At 48.2% G+C, this 17,711-nt stretch overlaps 1 protein-coding gene across 5 annotated transcripts in view; it reads left to right on the top strand.

Moving 5' to 3' along the window:
- Positions 1 to 17,711, top strand: part of LOC137425479 (serine/threonine-protein kinase DCLK1) — a 204,061-nt gene that overhangs the window by 30,726 nt on the left and 155,624 nt on the right. For all 5 annotated transcript variants that reach the window (XM_068113969.2, XM_068113968.2, XM_068113967.2 and 2 more), the window contains exon 2: positions 15,728 to 15,929. In XM_068113969.2, the coding sequence (XP_067970070.1) occupies positions 15,728 to 15,929 (202 nt within the window). The remainder of the gene's footprint in view (positions 1 to 15,727; positions 15,930 to 17,711) is intronic.

Raw genomic sequence — 17,711 nt, 5'->3', positions numbered from 1 at the left:
TCTCACCCACCTCTGCTCTTACAATTCCACTTCTGACTTCCCTTCTTCTCTGGGAGAGCATTATTTACCACTGAATCACCCAAATCCCACAAATATATATATATATATACTGTATATATATATATATTACCGCAAATAATATATATATATATATATATATATATATATATATATATATATATATATATATATATATACAGACTTGGCATTTAATATGGAATATTTTTTTTGTGGGGGTGAACTTACTTTTCAAGATGACTTAGAACCAAAAGTTCATTGGAATTATGTTGAAATTATTCTAGATTTTGTTAATGTGACCTTTAAAAGAAACAAAAACCACATTTGACATTTCGAAGCAAATACATTGATCGTTGAAAGTGATGTAAACTGATATCGAACTCAATTCACGGACAGTACTGTGTTAAACTTCTGTACGTTTTCCAGAAGTATCTCTTTATTTTGCACATTAGCCAAAAAAAAATTCAACAAAATCAAAAGCTAAATTATGACTGGTATTACGGACAGTAAAATTACAGTTCAGTACTTTGTGTAACCCCCCACGAGCATTCAGGAGAGCACGTACACGTCGAGCATGCTGTTCACGAGATTTGCCAAGGTTTGGACAGAATCGCTTGCCATGCAGTGACAATAGTCTGCTGCAATTCACGCACAGAGGCAGGCTGCTGGTCCAAGTTGTCGATTTGACGCGTTAATTCTGCCCACAAGTTCTCTATCGGATTCATATCCGGGGACATGGCAGGCCACTCCATATGCTCTACACCACGGTAAGCAAGAAAGTGTTGGATCATGCGAGCACGATGAGGCCGTGCATTGTCATCTTGGAAGACAAAGTTTCCTCGAAAGGCTGCACGAGCAAATGGAAGCAATGTTTCTTCCAGAATGACCCTGTACTTGAACTGGTTCAGGTTTCCATTCAGGACAACCAGGTCAGTTTTGCCCCCTGCATGAAAAGCAGCCCAAACGGTCACCCCACCACCTCCAGCTTGGACTCTTGACACTATACAATCTTCGTTGTGGGCTTCATGCACTTGTCTGCGCACTCGGACGCGGCCATCTTGACGATAGACCAGAAATCTAGACTCGTCACTGAAGGTCACGTGAATCCAGTGTCCTGGCTGCCATTGACGGTGCTCTCTGGCCCACTGCAATCTGCGCTGGCTGTGTTGTCTGGTCAGGCGTGGCTTTCTCAGGGGACGCCTGGCACGATAGCCTGCTTGAACCAGTCGTTGGTTGACTAGCCTTCTGGATACAGGCACATTTGTCAGTTGCTACCACTCAGCCCTAAGCCGATTAGCTGACTTGGTACGGCCATTGCAGGCTAACCGGTGCAGCTGGCGATCATCTCTCCTTGTGGTTCTGCGTGGACGTCCTGGCCTCGGTATTGGAGTAGGGACACCCCTCTGAGCATTTCGTTTCAAGATCTTTGACACCTGACCTTGAGTGATGCCATACTGCCGAGCAATAGCACGCTGTTTCATGCCACAATTTCGTAAAGCCACCACTCCATAACAAACAGCATTGTCAAGTTGACGGACCATCTCCAGAGGAAGCGGCAATAACTTTTGTAGACGTGCAGCAGTTGTTTTCCACTAATACAGAATGCAACAACCCTTATATACCCGATTGTGAAGCCAATCGTCAAATGTACCTGTCCTTACATTTTGTGAAATGTCCCTGTCCTGTCCTGTGATATAATCCTGTTATTGACTTCTTGTTGCGAAAGACAATCAGTGACGTGGTTCTTTCAACAAAGACATCACCGAAGGGTAAAATAAACTCACCAGATTGATATACTGAGTTCAGAAAGTAAACCCAAGTCAAGAAAAAAAAAATATTCCATATTAAATGCCAAGTCTGTATATATATATATATATATATATATATATATATATATATATATATATACATACATACACACACATACAGACTTGGCATTTAATATGGAATATTTTTTTGTGGGGTGAACTTACTTTCAAGATGTCTTAGAACCAAAAGTTCATTGGAATTATGTTGAAATTATTCTAGATTTTGTTATGTGACCTTTAAAAGAAACAAAAACCACATTTGACATTTCAAAACAAATAAATTGATCCTTGAAAGTGATGTAAACTGATATCGAACTCAATTCATTGACTGTACTGTGTTAAACTTCTGTACGTTTTCCAGAAGTATCTCTCTATTTTGCACATTAGCCAATTTTTTTTTTAACAAAAACAAAAGTTAAATTACGACTGGGATTACGGACAGTAAAATTACAGTTCAGTACTTCGTGTAACCCCCACGAGCATTCAGGAGAGCACGTACACGTTGAGGCATACTGTTCACGAGATTTGCCAAGGTTTGGACAGGAATCGCTTGCCATGCAGTGACAATAGCCTGCTGTAATTCACGCACAGAGGTCGGCTGCTGGTCCAAGTGGTCGATTTGACGCGTTAATTCTGCCCACAAGTTCTCTATCGGATTCATATCTGGGGACATGGCAGGCCACTCCATATGTTCTACACCACGGTCAGCAAGAAAATGTTGGATCATGCGAGCATGATGAGGCTGTGCATTGTCATCTTGGAAGACAAAGTTTCCTCGAAAGGCTGCACGAGCAAATGGAAGCAATGTTTCTTCCAGAATGGCCCTGTACTTGAACTGGTTCAGGTTTCCATTCAGAACAACCAGGTCAGTTTTGCCCCCTGCATGAAAAGCAGCCCAAATGGTCACCCCACCACCTCCAGCTTGGACTCTTGGCACTATACAATCTATGTTGTAGGCTTCATGCACTTGTCTGCGCACTCGGACACGGCCATCTTGACGATAGACCAGAAATCTAGACTCGTCACTGAAGATCACGTGATTCCAGTGTCCTGGCTGCCATTGACGGTGCTCTCTGGCCCACTGCAATCGGCGCTGGCGGTGTTGTCTGGTCAGGCGTGGCTTTCTCAGGGGACGCCTGGCACGATAGCCTGCTTGAACCAGTCGTTGGTTGACTAGCCTTCTGGATACAGGCACATTTGTCAGTTGCTGCCACTCAGCCCTAAGCCGATTAGCTGACTTGGTACGGCCATTGCGGACTAACCGGTGCAGCTGGCGATCATCCCTCCTTGTGGTTCTGTGGGGACGTCCTGGCCTCGGTATTGGAGTAGGGACACCCCTCTGAGCATTTCGTTTCAGGATCTTTGACACCTGACCTTGAGTGATGCCATACTGCCAAGCAATAGCACGCTGTTTCATGCCGCAATTTCGTAAAGCCACCACGCCATGACAAACAGCATTGTCGAGTTGACGGACCATCTCCAGAGGAAGCGGCAATAACTTTTGGAGACGTGCAGCAGTTGTTTTCCACTAATACAGAACGCAACAACCCTTGTATACCCGACTGTGAAGCCAATCATCAAATGCACCTGTCCGTACATTTTGCCACGCCACCTGTGATATAATCCTGTTCTTGACTTCTTGCTGCGACATACAATCAGTGACATGGTTCTTTTAACAAATAAATCACCAAAGTGTAAAAGAAACTCACCAGATTGATATCCTGAGTTAAGAAAGTAAACCCAAGTCAAGAAAAAAAAAAAGATTCCATATTAAATGCCAAGTCTGTATATTGTTGCGGTTCTGAGAATGTACATATTGAGTAATAAAGGTTAAAGGTTTTGCCCCCATAGTTAGTCCACATGCAACACGTAGGTCACCTTAGAACGTTAGTTATGTCTTAGTATATGTGAGATAAGGCCATTTCCAATAGTGATACCTGCGTTGTGTAAAAGAAATAAATAAGAGTAGGCCCCGTTCATTTTGCAGCCCTCCCTCCAATCGACTCCATTGCATGCCATCCAGTCTGCACCCCATTGCCCCTCGCATTAGGATGCTCAAACCAGCCCAAATGCCACGAGGTAAGGCCTGAAAAGGGGGCGGAGCATGAGGTCGGGGGTGTGGCCACATCAAGCAGACATCAAGGGCGGAGCCGGTAAGACCCCAACAACCAACCAGGGCTCAGTGGGCATGGCCTAGGGGGCATGGTCAGTGCGCGTCGGGGACATTCCAGAGGGTTCGCTGGGCGGCGCTATTTAATCGCGCATGAAAAGCCCTTCCACAGGACTGATGCGCTGGATGAGAGAAGGACTGTGCGGAAAGGCCTGATGAGCGAGGGGCTTTGCAAGAAGACCTATGCGGTTTATGAGCACTTGAAGATATTCACGCATTACAAAGGACTGGGGAGTGTATGCGCTTTACAAAGGACCTGCATGATTGTGATTTGATCAAGAGGACTGTCACGTTTGGCATTGATTGCAAGAACTCGTTGGGGGTTTGGCTTTGGGCTTGCTGAGACCGCCAGTATAACCGCCAGCCGGTTCGTTTATTACGTACGCGGCTAAGCCGTGAAATAACCGCCCAGCCTAGCTCACCTCTCCCCATATAATTGTCCACTCCGCGCCAACGACACGCGGAGAGCTTGCCTGCCATCTGCCATCTTCTTCGTCGTACGAGTCAGGGACCGGAGCGAGCTGTGGACATCATCCCTGGACCTTCAACCCCGACCATCTACATCCCCATGTGAGTGTGTGTGTGTGCGGGCCCGTTTGTCTGGGGATAAGTATAAGACCGTTATTAAGGCTGCCCTGTGTATTCTGTACTTCTCCTTCTTCCTGTGTAAATAATTAATAAATCACTTGTTCTTCCTGTTTCCTCTTAATTCGACCGTCTTAGTGATTTCTCAATTGGGTAAGCGTGGCACGATCACAACCGCTCAAATCGGGTTTAGTACCTGTTAACGGCCCGAATTGTGGCTCGCTATTGCTCGGTGTGTTCACTAAAACTGTGGTTCGGGCGGGGTTATTTTCTTGCTTCCTGGGAGGCGTTGGTAATTAGGTAATAGGACTAATTCGACCGACCACCCTATTCAGTGCTGACCGGAAGGAACGTGATAGCCCCGGATCGCGTCGGCTAGATAAAAGACAAGGGGATTCATCCCCCCTTGGTAAGGGGAGGGCCGACGTTTGGAGATCCACAACAATTGGTGTCAGGAGTGGGATTGGACCCGAAGTGCGCCTAACGCACTCAAAATTACGAGCGGCCGAAATTTTATTAACAACTAAATCAAATCGTGCCATGGATAACCAAGGCGGTCGGATGCCGGTGGGGGTAAATGAGGAAGATGAGGAGGTAGAATCGACCCAGGACCCCCGGGAAGAAGTAGAAGAAATGGAGGATGCAGTTAAAGAGGGTGCAGCAGTAGGGGTAGCAAGGGAGGAAAATGGCGGCGCCTCACACGCGGCCGCGGCAGCTGAGCCCGCTGTGCGACCCGGGTGCAACATTGAATTGTACCTAATTCAACTAATGGCAAAGATAGACACCCAAAAGGACGAGCTGAAAGCTCAGAGTGAGCAATTGGGAAATCAAATTGGGGGATTGAAAGACGGGTTAAGTAATTTGGAAAATCAAATTGGGGGATTAGAAAGCAAATTGGGGGGCCAATTGAAGGACGTGGGTGGCCAAATGGGAGAAATGAACGAGGGGTTAGTGGGGTTGGAAAACAGGATGGGAACCCAAGATAATCGAATGAAAGGGATGAAAGATGGGTTTAAAAGGGTGTCACAGAATAGGTGGCCAAATAAAAAAGATGGGGAAAGACATAGACCGCAGGTCGAGCGGGAGAGGCACATTGGTACGCGACGAGGTAGCGCGACTTGAACGCGGGGAAAGCGAGGTTGAGCCAAGCACAGCCGGGTGGACCGGGGTAGAAATCGCGACACGGGGTGTGGAAAAGCCGATGGCCGCTGAATTAGAAAAAAATTTTTTATTAGCACCGGCGGTCGTCGAGAAAAAAGAAATTGAAATAAAAGAAATAGTGGAAATTGGGGCTGAAGAGACGGCAGACTTAGAAAATCAATCGCGGGAGGAAAAGATGGAATGTACCCAAAGTCTGCATTCGCATTGTAATGTCGTGCTTCCTAACCAAAATGAAAGTTTGCAGATGCGGTTGGAGGAGAGGAGAATCCGAAAGGTGACTAGGGCTGTATATGGCGCGAAAAGGTTTGGCGCGAAAGGATTTTTCGCGCGCTTGGGATCCCGACGTCACCCGGGCGTTTGTGGAAGGTCCGTGGTGCGCTGTACGAGAGTGAATGGCGCGCGTGTGAGGAAAAGTGTGTACCGAAGCGCGGGTGTGTAACAGGAGAGTGTGAGAGTGGGAGTGAGTGCACAACAGAGTGTATGTGTGAAGAGTGCGACACAGAGTGTGAGATGGATGGAGAGAGTGTGCGAGGATGCACACCAGAGCGTGTTGGAGAGAGTGTGCGAGGATGCACACCAGAGCATGTTGTAGAGCGTGTGCGGGGATGCACACCGGAGCGGGTGATTGGGTTTGCAATAGAGTGCACACCCATGAGTGTTAGAGTACGTAACGGAGGAGTGTGCGCAAGAATGTGCGTGAGAGTGTGTAATAATGGAGTGTGCGAGCGCCGTGGGTGCGCCCGAGTGGTGTGCACCTGAGTGTGGAACGGAAGAGTGTGCACGGGAGAATGCAATAACGGAGTGCAGGGAATGTATGAGAGGCGCTGGAGCGCCGAGATGTGCGAGTATTAAACGGGTCACATGGTGTGAGAATGTGACTCAAGCATCGACGCAGACCGGGGCAGCGTTTAGGGCGATCTACAGCCGACGCGAGCTCTCGGGGCGTGGTGTTCTTTGTGTGCTGCGGGGGCCGGCGGGGATCGTGGCCGCGGTAGCATGCACGATTTGAGCCGGGTCCCGCCCTGTATGGTCGGTGGCGCAAGGGGCAAATGGCACGATTCCGGGGGAGGAAGGCCAGGTCGGACCTTCGCCCCCTGGCGGGCGCGGTTGGGTCATCGGGCTGGTGACCGGAAGGCTCCGCGCCAAGATGGCGCCTGGAACCTCGGTCAAAGTATGCCTCCTCCCCAGAATCGAAAATGCCGGACGGACCCAACCTCCAGGAGACTGACCAGTGACCATCTGCAATCTGCATGCATTGCTCGGCTTTGCGAAGCCGAGCTGTAAGGACGCTGTATTGCCGCACGGAGAGGCTCATAGTTCAGAGGACTGGACGATTAGTAATGGCAGTAGTGATGGCGAATGGTAGTTTTACCATTCACCTCACATATTGGGGGCAAAGGAGCAGTAGATGTATGGGGTTTGGCAGTGAAAACTAGCCAGGGTGGGCTAGGATAATTGTTAGGGAATTAGATGACTATAGGAAGCCAAGATTTAAGTAGAGACATTGATACAAGTAGAGGGGACGTAGTCAGATTAGATGGATATTAATGACGAGGAAGTGCTTAGTGTAAGGGAAGACGGGGAAAGCACCAGTATTAGAGGGAAGTAGTTAGTTAGATGATGCTGTGTGTGTGGAGAAATTGTGTGTGAGTATGAGGATGCGCTTTCGGCACAAATGAGGAATTGAGAATGAGAATCTTTGTGGTGAGTGTGAGCAAATGAGGCATTGGTCGAGAATGGTTGTGTGTGTGAGTATGAGGCAATGAACTTGGTGAAATGAGGCAATGGTCTGGGATGACCGGAGAAAGTGTATGAGTGGTGTATTGAGGATGAGTGTAAGTGTGTTGAGTGATTGACTTGCATGGGGTGCAAGTGAATAAATGGTGTGGAATAAATGGTGTGGAGTGAGTAGTGTGGAATGAGTGGTGTGGAGTGCATGGTGCGAAGGAGTGGATGGGGGAAAATGGACCCCTTCACGAATACCCGGGGAGGGTAGTTTAAAGTTAGGTAGAGGGAGTAGGTAAATTGTTTGGATATTGACATCTGTGGTGCAGGGAGTAGCAAGTTGTTGCTTTGAGGGGTGCATGAGTGAGTGGAATGGCTGGGCGTGTGGGCGTAATTGGTAAGTATGGTTAAATGGGCACTCCGCCACTGGTAGTCTGTCGGCCAGGTAGGCTCTGGGAGCCAGGTCGAGTTCAGTATAGAGTTCAGTGGGGCCCGAGGATCCTAAAGGAAGGACCCGGGTAGCCCAATGCCAGAGAGGGCATTAGTGGGGTGAGAGAGCCATGAGGGCCTTCCCCCAGGTTAGGGTAGTTGTGAGGATCTAGGCAAGCTCGGGTGGCGACTTCAGTGGCGGAGGTGCGCAGGTATGTAGGACCTGCTGGTAGAGCCACACGACCCAGCCCCGAAATTGTGTGAGGGCACAGTAGGAAAAATTGGGGGAGTGAGACCCCAAATTTGGAAGAGCACCACAGGATGGTCAATGGGAATTGGTTTTTGGAACCACATAGAGTAAAGATGGCCAATTGGATTGGCAGGGCAAGACCCCGGGTAGTTTAAAGAGAGTTAATGTCAATTAGAGGATAGTTAGGAATTTTGAAATCTCTTCGCACCATCCACATCCACTCAACAAGGTGACAGGACTCCACACCAGGTTTTTGCAGACGATTTGGAATGAAAGACGCATCCTGACGTGGGTGAGACATTGTGTGTCATTCCATTCCTTCCTTCTTGGGAGGGATTGGCTGACGAATTCGGAATTAGAGGATATGGGAGACAAGACAGTAGGGACGGAATTTGTAAAGTGTAAATATGGGGAAGGGCAAGGGTAGTGTAGGTTGACATGGGGGGTGACGAACGGCTAGGGACGAGCTTTCTCCGCTCGCTCTCCCGCACCCCTCGTATTGCATTACCTTGCATGACGTGTACCCTTGCGCCCTTTCCCCCGCTAACCTCTGCTTTGTCTTTCCTCCCCACCCATGGACACATTATCTTTTGTTGAGGGGAGTGTGCAGGTACCCTGAGCTGTGCGGCTGCACCTTTGTGCTGCTACCTGCTACCTGCTACCTGTTGCCTGCACCAGTACCTATGCACCTACACCTATGGACCACATGTTCTGTGGCCTGGCACCTTTGCTTGGGCAGACAATCGCTGCAAGCGTTATCTTGCCCTGCGGACCACTGTGTTTTTAAGTGGCAATCAATGCCATGCAGGCGGACCACCTAAGATGGCCCTGCTGGCCAAAATAAAAAGCGGACACGGTTTGTGCCTTTTTATTAATCTTTGGTGTGTCAGGACAAGAAGACTGTAGGTTTTGATGATGGCACACCGAAGATGAAGTGAGAAGACGTCGCGGCCCAGCAGCCAACCAACCTCAAGGCATCATTAATTAATTCTGAAATGTGATTTTGGTGCATTTTGATGATTGTGCATTTTGGTGCTTTTTGTGCATTTTATTTTTGGTGATGGTGCATTTCTGATTTATTATGGTGTATGGTGTATTGGTGCAGTGCATTGCATTTGTGTTTCCTCTTCTCAAAATTTCTTCTCTCTCCCACAAAAAGAACAGGTCCTGGGTTGTAGTATTGTAAATAATTAGTAGTCTTGTAAATAACATGCTCCCCACTGGCTTTATGTGGTTTGAGGATTCTTTCCGTAGTTCGGTTAATTGTGGGTGTGAGTCTGTTAGATAGTACACAACGCAGTAGGTGGGACATATCTAGTGTTTAAAACTGTCGCACTCAGGGTGTTAGAGTAAATGTAGAGGGGAACTACACTTAAGTGTCACACCAATTAAAAAGTAGTCCTGACCGTTGCATCAGAACCGGTCGGGCTCACTGGTGTGTGGGTTCGGCTCGGGGACGAGCCTGGCGAAAGGAGGGGTGCAGTGTTGTGGTTCTGAAAGTGTACATATTTGATTAATAAAGGTTAAAGGTTTTGCCCCCATAGTTAGTCCACATTCAACACGTAGGTCACCTTAGAACGTTAGTTATTTCTTAGTATATGTGAGATAAGGCCATTTCCAATAGTGATACCTGCGTTGTGTAAAAGAAATAAATAAGAGTAGGCCCCGTTCATTTTGCAGCCCTCCCTCCAATCGACTCCATTGCACGCCATCCAGTCTGCACCCCATTGCCCCTCGCATTAGGATGCTCAAACCAGCCCAAATGCCACGAGGTAAGGCTTGAAATGGGGGCGGAGCATGAGGTCGGGGGTGTGGCCACGTCAAGCAGACATTAAGGGCGGAGCCGGTAAGACCCCAACAACCAACCAGGGCTCAGTGGGCATGGCCTAAGGGGCGTGGTCAGTGCGCGTCGGGGACATTCCAGAGGGTTCGCTGGGCGGCGCTATATAATCATGCACGAAAAGCCCTTCCACAGGACTGATACGCTGGATGACAGAAGGACTGTGCCTAAAGGAATGATAAGCGAGGGGCTTTGCAAGAAGAATTATGCGGTTTATGAGCACTTGAAGATATTCGCGCATTACAAAGGACTGGGGAGTATATGCGCTTTACAAAGGACTTGCACGATTACGCTTTGATCAAGAGGACTGTCACGTTTGGCATTGATTGCAAGAACTCGTTGGGGGTTTGGCTTTGGGCTTGCTGAGACCGCCAGTATAACCGCCAGCCTGTTCGTTTATTACATATGCGGCTAAGCCGTGAAATAACCGCCCAGCCTAGCTCACCTCTCCCCATATAATTGTCCGCTCCGTGCCAACGACACGCGGAGAGCTTGCCTGCCGTCTCCCATCTTCTTCGTGGTACGAGTCGGGGACCGGAGCGAGCTGTGGACATCATCCCTGGACCTTCAACCCCGACCATCTACATCCGTGTGTGTGTGTGTGTGTGTGTGTGTGTGTGTGTGTGTGTGTGTGTGTGTGCGGGCCCGTTTGTCTGGGGACAAGTACAAGACTGTTATTAAGGCTGGCCTGTGTATTCTGTACTGTGTAAATAATTAATAAATCAATTGTTCTTTCTGTTTCCTCTTAATTCGACCGTCTTGGTGATTTCTCAATTGGGTAAGCGTGGCGCGATCACAACCGCTCAAATCGGGTTTGGTACCTGTTACGGCCCGAATTGCGGCTCACTATCGCTCGGCGTGTCCACTAAAACCGTGGTCCGGGCAGGGTTATTTTCTTGCTTCCTGGGAGGCGCTGGTAATTAGGTAATAGGACTAATTCGACCTACCACCCTATTCAGCGCTGACCGGAAGGAACGTGATAGCCCCGGATCACGTCGGCTAGATAAAAGACAAGGGGATTCATCCCCCCCTTGGTAAGGGGAGGGCCGACGTTTGGAGATCCGCAACAATATATATATATATATATATATATATATATATATATATGTATGTATATATATGTATGTATTATATATATATATATATATATATATATATATATATATATATATATATATAAAACACAGTTTGTGTGTGCGTGTGTGTGTGTGTAATGTTACCGATAGACTCCTAAACGGAGAGGCTCATGTGCTTGATATTTGGCATAGACATGGCCATTGAGCCTGGGAAGAACATGGCCGACCTAAAAAAAAATATTTCATAATATTACCATATTTTTACCTCAGCGCATTTCAGCGAGCAATATTATGTACGGAATCTGATGCGGTGGTAGAGCAGCGCGCTGATTCGCTCAGAGCGATCACGTGATGTTCCATGCTGCCATAAACTCAGTTACGTGTTTGCACGTATTTCAGAGCGAAAAGCGATTGCGTTTTTTCACATTTCAGCGAGGAACATTGCCATGCACACCACATAGGTTTTTTTTCTTTCATCTTTACGAGATCCATATTTTTTATTCATATTTACCTCAGCGCATTTCAGCGAGGAATATTATACACGGAATCTGAGCAGGTGGCAGAGCAGCGCGCTGATTCGCTCAGAGCGATCACGTGATGTTCCTTGCCGCCATAAACTCACAGTTACGCGTTCGCACGTAATTCACACGTTCAAAACAAACGAGATCCGCGAAGCGAGTTGGTCGAGTCGTGCTAACCAAGATGGCGACATGGCTGCTTCACTTTTCACGGAGTATGAGCATTCTATATATTTTCAATTCAGTGCGCCCGACTCGCTCACGTACTTGATTTGTGACATAGACATGGCCATTGGGCCTTCACGGTGTAATGTGTGCGAGGCTTTTGTCCGAGTGAGCTTGAGTCGAGAGGGCGAATGTACGGGTTGGGAATGTACGGGTCTCCCTTCCCCCGCCCGGCAACGCCGGTACTGGAGGGCGTCACAGGATCGGTGAGTCTCCAAAAGCCGCTTTGTGCTGTTGCGAAGATGCAGCACGATGTTGCGATTGTTGTGCTGCTCTCCGACCATGAGAACTGCAACGTCATTGTTGACTGGCCCTCCCCTTCCCTCCCCCTTCCCCCTCCACCCTATCCCCTCCCCCTCCCTGTTCCCCCCTCCCTTTTCCCCCTCCCCCTCCCTTTTCCCCCTCCCCCTCCCTTTCCCCCCTCCCCCTCCCTTTCCCCCCTCCCTTTTCCCCCTCCCCTCCCTTTTCCCCCTCCCCCTCCCTTTTCCCCCTCCCCCTCCCTTTTCCCCCTCCCCCTCCATTTCCCCCTCCCCCTCCCCCTCCATTTTCCCCCTCCCCCTCCCTTTTCCCCCTCCCCCTCCCTTTTCCCCCTCCCCTCCCTTTCCCCCCCCTCCCCCTCCCTTTTCCCCCTCCCTCCCCCTCCCTTTTCCCCCTCCCCCTCCCTTTTCCCCCTCCCCCTCCCTTTTCCCCCTCCCCTCCCTTTTCCCCCTCCCTTTCCCCCCCCTCCCCCTCCCTTCCCCCCCCTCCCCCTCCCTTTTCCCCCTCCCCCTCCATTTTCCCCCTCCCCCTCCCTTTTCCCCCTCCCCCTCCCTTTTCCCCCTCCCCCTCCCTTTTCCCCCTCCCCCTCCCTTTTCCCCCTCCCCCTCCATTTTCCCCCTCCCCCTCCCTTTTCCCCCTCCCCCTCCCTTTTCCCCCTCCCTTTTCCCCCTCCCTTTTCCCCCTCCCCCTCCCTTTTCACCCTCCCCTCCCTTTTCCCCCTCCCCCTCCCTTTTCCCCTCCCAACCCCTCCCTTTTCCCCCTCCCCCTCCCTTTTCCCCTCCCCCTCCCTTTTCCCCCTCCCCCTCCCTTCTCCCCCTCCATTTTCCCCCTACCCCTCCCCCCTCCCCCTACCCCTCCCCCCTCCCCCCCCACCTCCCACCCCCCCTCTTGTCCCCTCCCCCCCTCTCCCCCTCTCCTCCCCTCCCCCCCTGTCCTCCCCTCCCCTCCCCCGCCCTCCCCTCCCCTCCCCCGCCCTCCCCTCCCCTCCCCCGCCCTCCCCTCTTGTCCCCTCCCCCCCTCTCCCCCTCTCCTCCCCTCCCCCCCTCTCCTCCCCTCCCCTCCCCCGCCCGGCAATGCCGGGTACTTCTGCTAGTATATATATATATATATATATATATATATATATGCTAGTATATATATATATATATATATATATATATACTGTATATATATATATATACTGTATATATATATATATACTGTATATATATATATATATATATATATACTGTATATATATATATATATATATATATATATATATATATATATATATACTGTATATATATATATATGTATATATATATACACACACTAGTATAAAGCCCACCAAAAATGGCGGTTTGGAACAGTTTTTGACGGTCCAGCCATGTGAGCATGCTGAAGTCTGAAGTCTGGGCCTAGTGTCAGGGGTGCTTCTATCATCTTTATTTGTTAGACATCCTACAGACGTAAATGAACACTCGTTTACTCTGCGCACATTGCACATCATGTGCACAAATTTCACCTCCCTGTTCCTTGTATTTATTGTGATTTTAAAAAATACCGCTTCTGTACACCGACCTTGAGGCCCAGTTTGCAAGCCACCGTCTACAATTCCAATGTAAGAGGCATAATTGCTCTTCTTTTGGGTCTTCAGAGTCCTTGGTGTCTTTTGTGTCCTCTGGGTCTTTTGGGTCTTCAGTGTCCAGCGTCTTTGGGGTCTGTCATTTGAGTCTTTTGGGTCCTCTTGGTCTTTTGAGTCATTCGAGTATTTTGGGTCCTAAATCTGGATATTTGGGGTATTTAAGGGTCTTCTGGGTATTTTGTGTCAGGGGTAATTTGGGGTCCACTGGGTCCTCATGGTCTTTAAGGGGCTCCAGGGTCTTCTGGGTCTTTTCGATATTTTTGGTCTTTGGGGTTTTTTGGGGGGTATTTAAGGGTCTACAGGGTATTTTGGGTCTTCAGGGTCTTTTCAGTCTTTTAGGTCTTTTCGGTCTTTGGGGTTTTTGGGTCTTCTTGGTCTTTAAGGGTCTTTTGGATGTTTGGGGTATTTTCGGTCTTCTGGGTCCTTTTGATCCTTTCAGTAACCGGAATCTTTTGGGTCTTCGGGCTCTTTTCGGTCTTTAAAGTTCTTTGGGTCTTTGGGGTCTTTTTGGTCTTCAGGGTCTTTTAGATTTTTTTTGTGTTTGGGGTATTTAAAGGTCTTTGGGGTATTTTGGGACTTTGTGGTCGTTTGGATCTTTAGGGGTCTCAGGGTATTTTGGGTAATCGGGGTCTTTGGGGAATTTTGGGTCTTCAGGGTCTTTTGGGTTTTTGTGGTCTTTTGGATCTTTAAGGGTCTTGGTGTCTTTGGGGTATTTTGGGTTTTCAGGGACTTGTCGGTCTTTTAAGTCCTCTGGGTCATTTGGGTCCCTGGGGTCTTCAGGGTCTTTAAGGGTCTTTGGGGTATTTTGGGTCTTCAGGGTCTTTTGGGTGTTTAAGAGTCTTCAGGGTATTTTTGGGTCTTCAGGGTATTTTTGGGTCTTCGGTGTATTTAAGGGTCTTTGGGGTATTTTGGGCCTTTGGGGTGTTTATGGTTTTTTGGGGGTCTTTAAGGATTTGGGGCCTTTTGGGGGTTTAACAATCTTCAGTGCCTTTGGGGTCTTCAGGGTATTTTGGGTGTTTGGGGCCCATTGCGTCTTCAGGGTCTTTTATGTCTTTGGGGTATTTTGGGTCCTCTGGGTCCTCTGGGTCATTTGGGTCCTTGTAATTGTTTGGGTCTTTTGGATCCTTGGGGTATTTTTGGGCTTCTGGGTCTTTTAGGTCCTCCGGGTATTTTGGGTGTTTGGGGTCCATTGGGTATTTGGGATATTTTGTGTCTTTGGAGTCCATTGGGTCTTCAGGGTCTTTTCAGTCTTTTGGGTCTTTGGGGTCCTCAGGGTATTTTGGGTCTTTATGGTATTTTGGGTCCTTAACAGTCTTCAGGGTGTTTTGGGTCTTTGGGGTATTTTGAGTGTTTGGAGTCCATTGGGTCTTCAGGGTCTTTTCGGCCTTTTGGGTCTTCAGGGTATTTTGGATCTTCAGAGTCCTTGGGGGGGTCTTCTGAGTCCTTGAAAGGGGGGGGGGGTCTTCTGAGTCATTGGGGTTGTTTGGGTCTTTTGGATCCTCAGGGTCTTTTGGGTCTTTTCAGTATTTTGGGTCTTTGGAGTATTTTGGGTCTTCAGAGTCCTTGATGTCTTCTGGGTTCTTGGGGTCTTCGTGGTCTTTTGTGTCTAACAGTCTACAGGGTATTTTGGGTGTTTGGGGTCTTTTGGGTCCTCAGTCTTTTAGGTCTTTTAACCGGTTGACACACAGTCGTGTTCAAAGATTACCCCTTAAACCCCCCACTCAAATCCCTCCTAAAGCCCTACTCAAAGCCTTTAAAACCTAGTGTTATGAAGGGGGACGGACGCAAACACACACACATTGTGTTTTATATGGTAGATAAGAACCAAACCTTTTATGTGGTGAACCCATAATCTCTACTGGTAGACAGTACGGGAAATTTATGGTAACTTGTTTTGTAAGTAGCAGGTGCCTCGACGTAAGGTGCATGGCGATTGTTTTTAGGTCTTGGACTTTAATAAACCAGTTTGGTCAGATTATGAGTTCCAAATGTCCTTTTTACATCTTCCTTGTGCTATTTATTTTGTCTTCCCTCAAGGTGCGTTTCTACCGCAATGGTGACCGATACTTCAAGGGCATTGTATATGCCATATCTCCTGACCGCTTTCGTTCATTGGATGCCCTTCTGGAAGACCTCACCCGCACTCTTACGGATAATGTGAACCTGCCACAGGGTGTAAGGGCCATCTACACCATAGATGGTTCTCGTCGCGTATCCTCCCTGGACGAGTTGGTGGAAGGTGAGCCCGTTATGTTGAAAGGGTAACTTAAGAATTTTTTTTTTTTAATGGTTTCATACAGTTGATCAAAATTACTTTCTTGTCAATCAATTGCTCATGTACTTCCGATTCTGATGTACCGTGCTTATGGGGCCAGCACTAAGGCCTGCCTTTTTTACATGAAAAAAGGTAAAAAGCCAAACATTTGAACAGCCTTGGACGTGCACCTTGACCCCATGGTCAAGGCACAACGTCAACAAGGCTGTCCCAATAACAATACACATGCGCCTCAACCCCAAGGGGGAAGCACATGGTCATTCAAACGCATGCATCATGCCCCCGAGGGGCCACAATGCATGGTCATACAATTGGGACCACTCCTCTCAATAGGAGTAAGACCCCTTGATCCTCTGACAGGGAATTTACTCCTGCCAGGCGTTTAGGGCCCGTCTGAAGGCCTGCCTTTTTTACAATGAAAAAAGGTAAAAAGTCCAAACATTTGAACAGCCTCGGACGTGCACCTTGACCCCATGGTCAAGGCACAACGTCAACAAGGCTGTCCCAATAACAATACACATGCGCCTCAACCCCAAGAGGGAAGCGCATGGTCATTCAAACGCATGCATCATGCCCCCGAAGGGCCACAATGCATGGTCATACAGTTGGGACCACTCCTCTTAATAGGAGTAAGACCCCTTAATCCACCAGCAGGGCATTACTCCTGCCAGGTACTCCGTTACAGAGCGCCGGTGCTGCCGAAGCAGTTTCTGGCAGGCGTTATACTGGGTGACTTGCCATTGCCTTCCTGGCAGTAATGGGGTGGGAATTTTGGAATAATCGTTCAGGGTGCCGGAGGTAGTTTGCCTCCTGTTCTTGAAGGACACCTTGGGATCTTTAACGTCCACCAACTAATTCCGACGGATAGGACTCTCAGTTTAACGTCCATCCGAGTTGATGAATGACCAAAACCAGGACGTCAGTTTTATAGGTGTGTGTGGATTCAAACCCAGGCTAGACAGCTTAGAGGAGAGTGTGTGTACTTCTTGGGTCCAGGTCATTCTGCCAACTCCCCCATGTACTTCAGGTGGTCAATTCTTTCAAAAACATGTTGCTCAAGTCTCTTTCAAACATGTAAAATGCTGCGAGTGTCTCGGTGTACACTTAACTCTTTTCCATTTTGGCATCTGGTGGCATCGCCAACACGTGAATGCAGTTTTTGAAGGGAACTATGTTATTAACTGGAACTTGGATGTATCTCGGATGACTTGAGAAGTCTTTTATATTTGGAAAAAAACCCATAATCCTGTCTCCAAAATGGGAGGACCTTTTGGGATGCCCAAGCTGGTTCGAATACAGACATTGCTTTGGACGATTCCTGCAAAACACAAATTATATCTTCGCTTTGCATCTTCCTCTGCACCGTATAATTTTTTTTTTTTTGTATGTTTGTTCCATTGTCGAAGTGACGATGTTGAAATACTTCATACGCTGTACAATTCATTCACTGCGAGCATACAGTTGCTATTGAACACTCACCTGAACGTTCTCTTCCTCTGTCGTGATTTTAACTACCTCCTTGCTACCTGGCTGGGAATTGAAACAGCAAAAACGAGCAATCATGGAGGAGGCAACAGACTCGTGTGAGGCAGGTCTCAATGGGGGTTTTTTTTTTCTTCATTCTAATCATTACTAATCCATGAACTTGGTAACGTGAAATGCTTCCTCAAATTTGGCTTTGATCATGTTCAGGTGAAAGCGTCCGTCTCACCTGGTTATTTCCAGGGCTGTTCGAAGGTCTGGCAG

The sequence above is a fragment of the Myxine glutinosa genome, chromosome 4, assembly GCF_964187855.1.
Source record: "Myxine glutinosa chromosome 4, kmMyxGlut1.1, whole genome shotgun sequence".
Classification (NCBI taxonomy): Eukaryota; Metazoa; Chordata; class Myxini; order Myxiniformes; family Myxinidae; genus Myxine; species Myxine glutinosa.
This window is presented reverse-complemented; position numbering and strand designations above follow the sequence as displayed.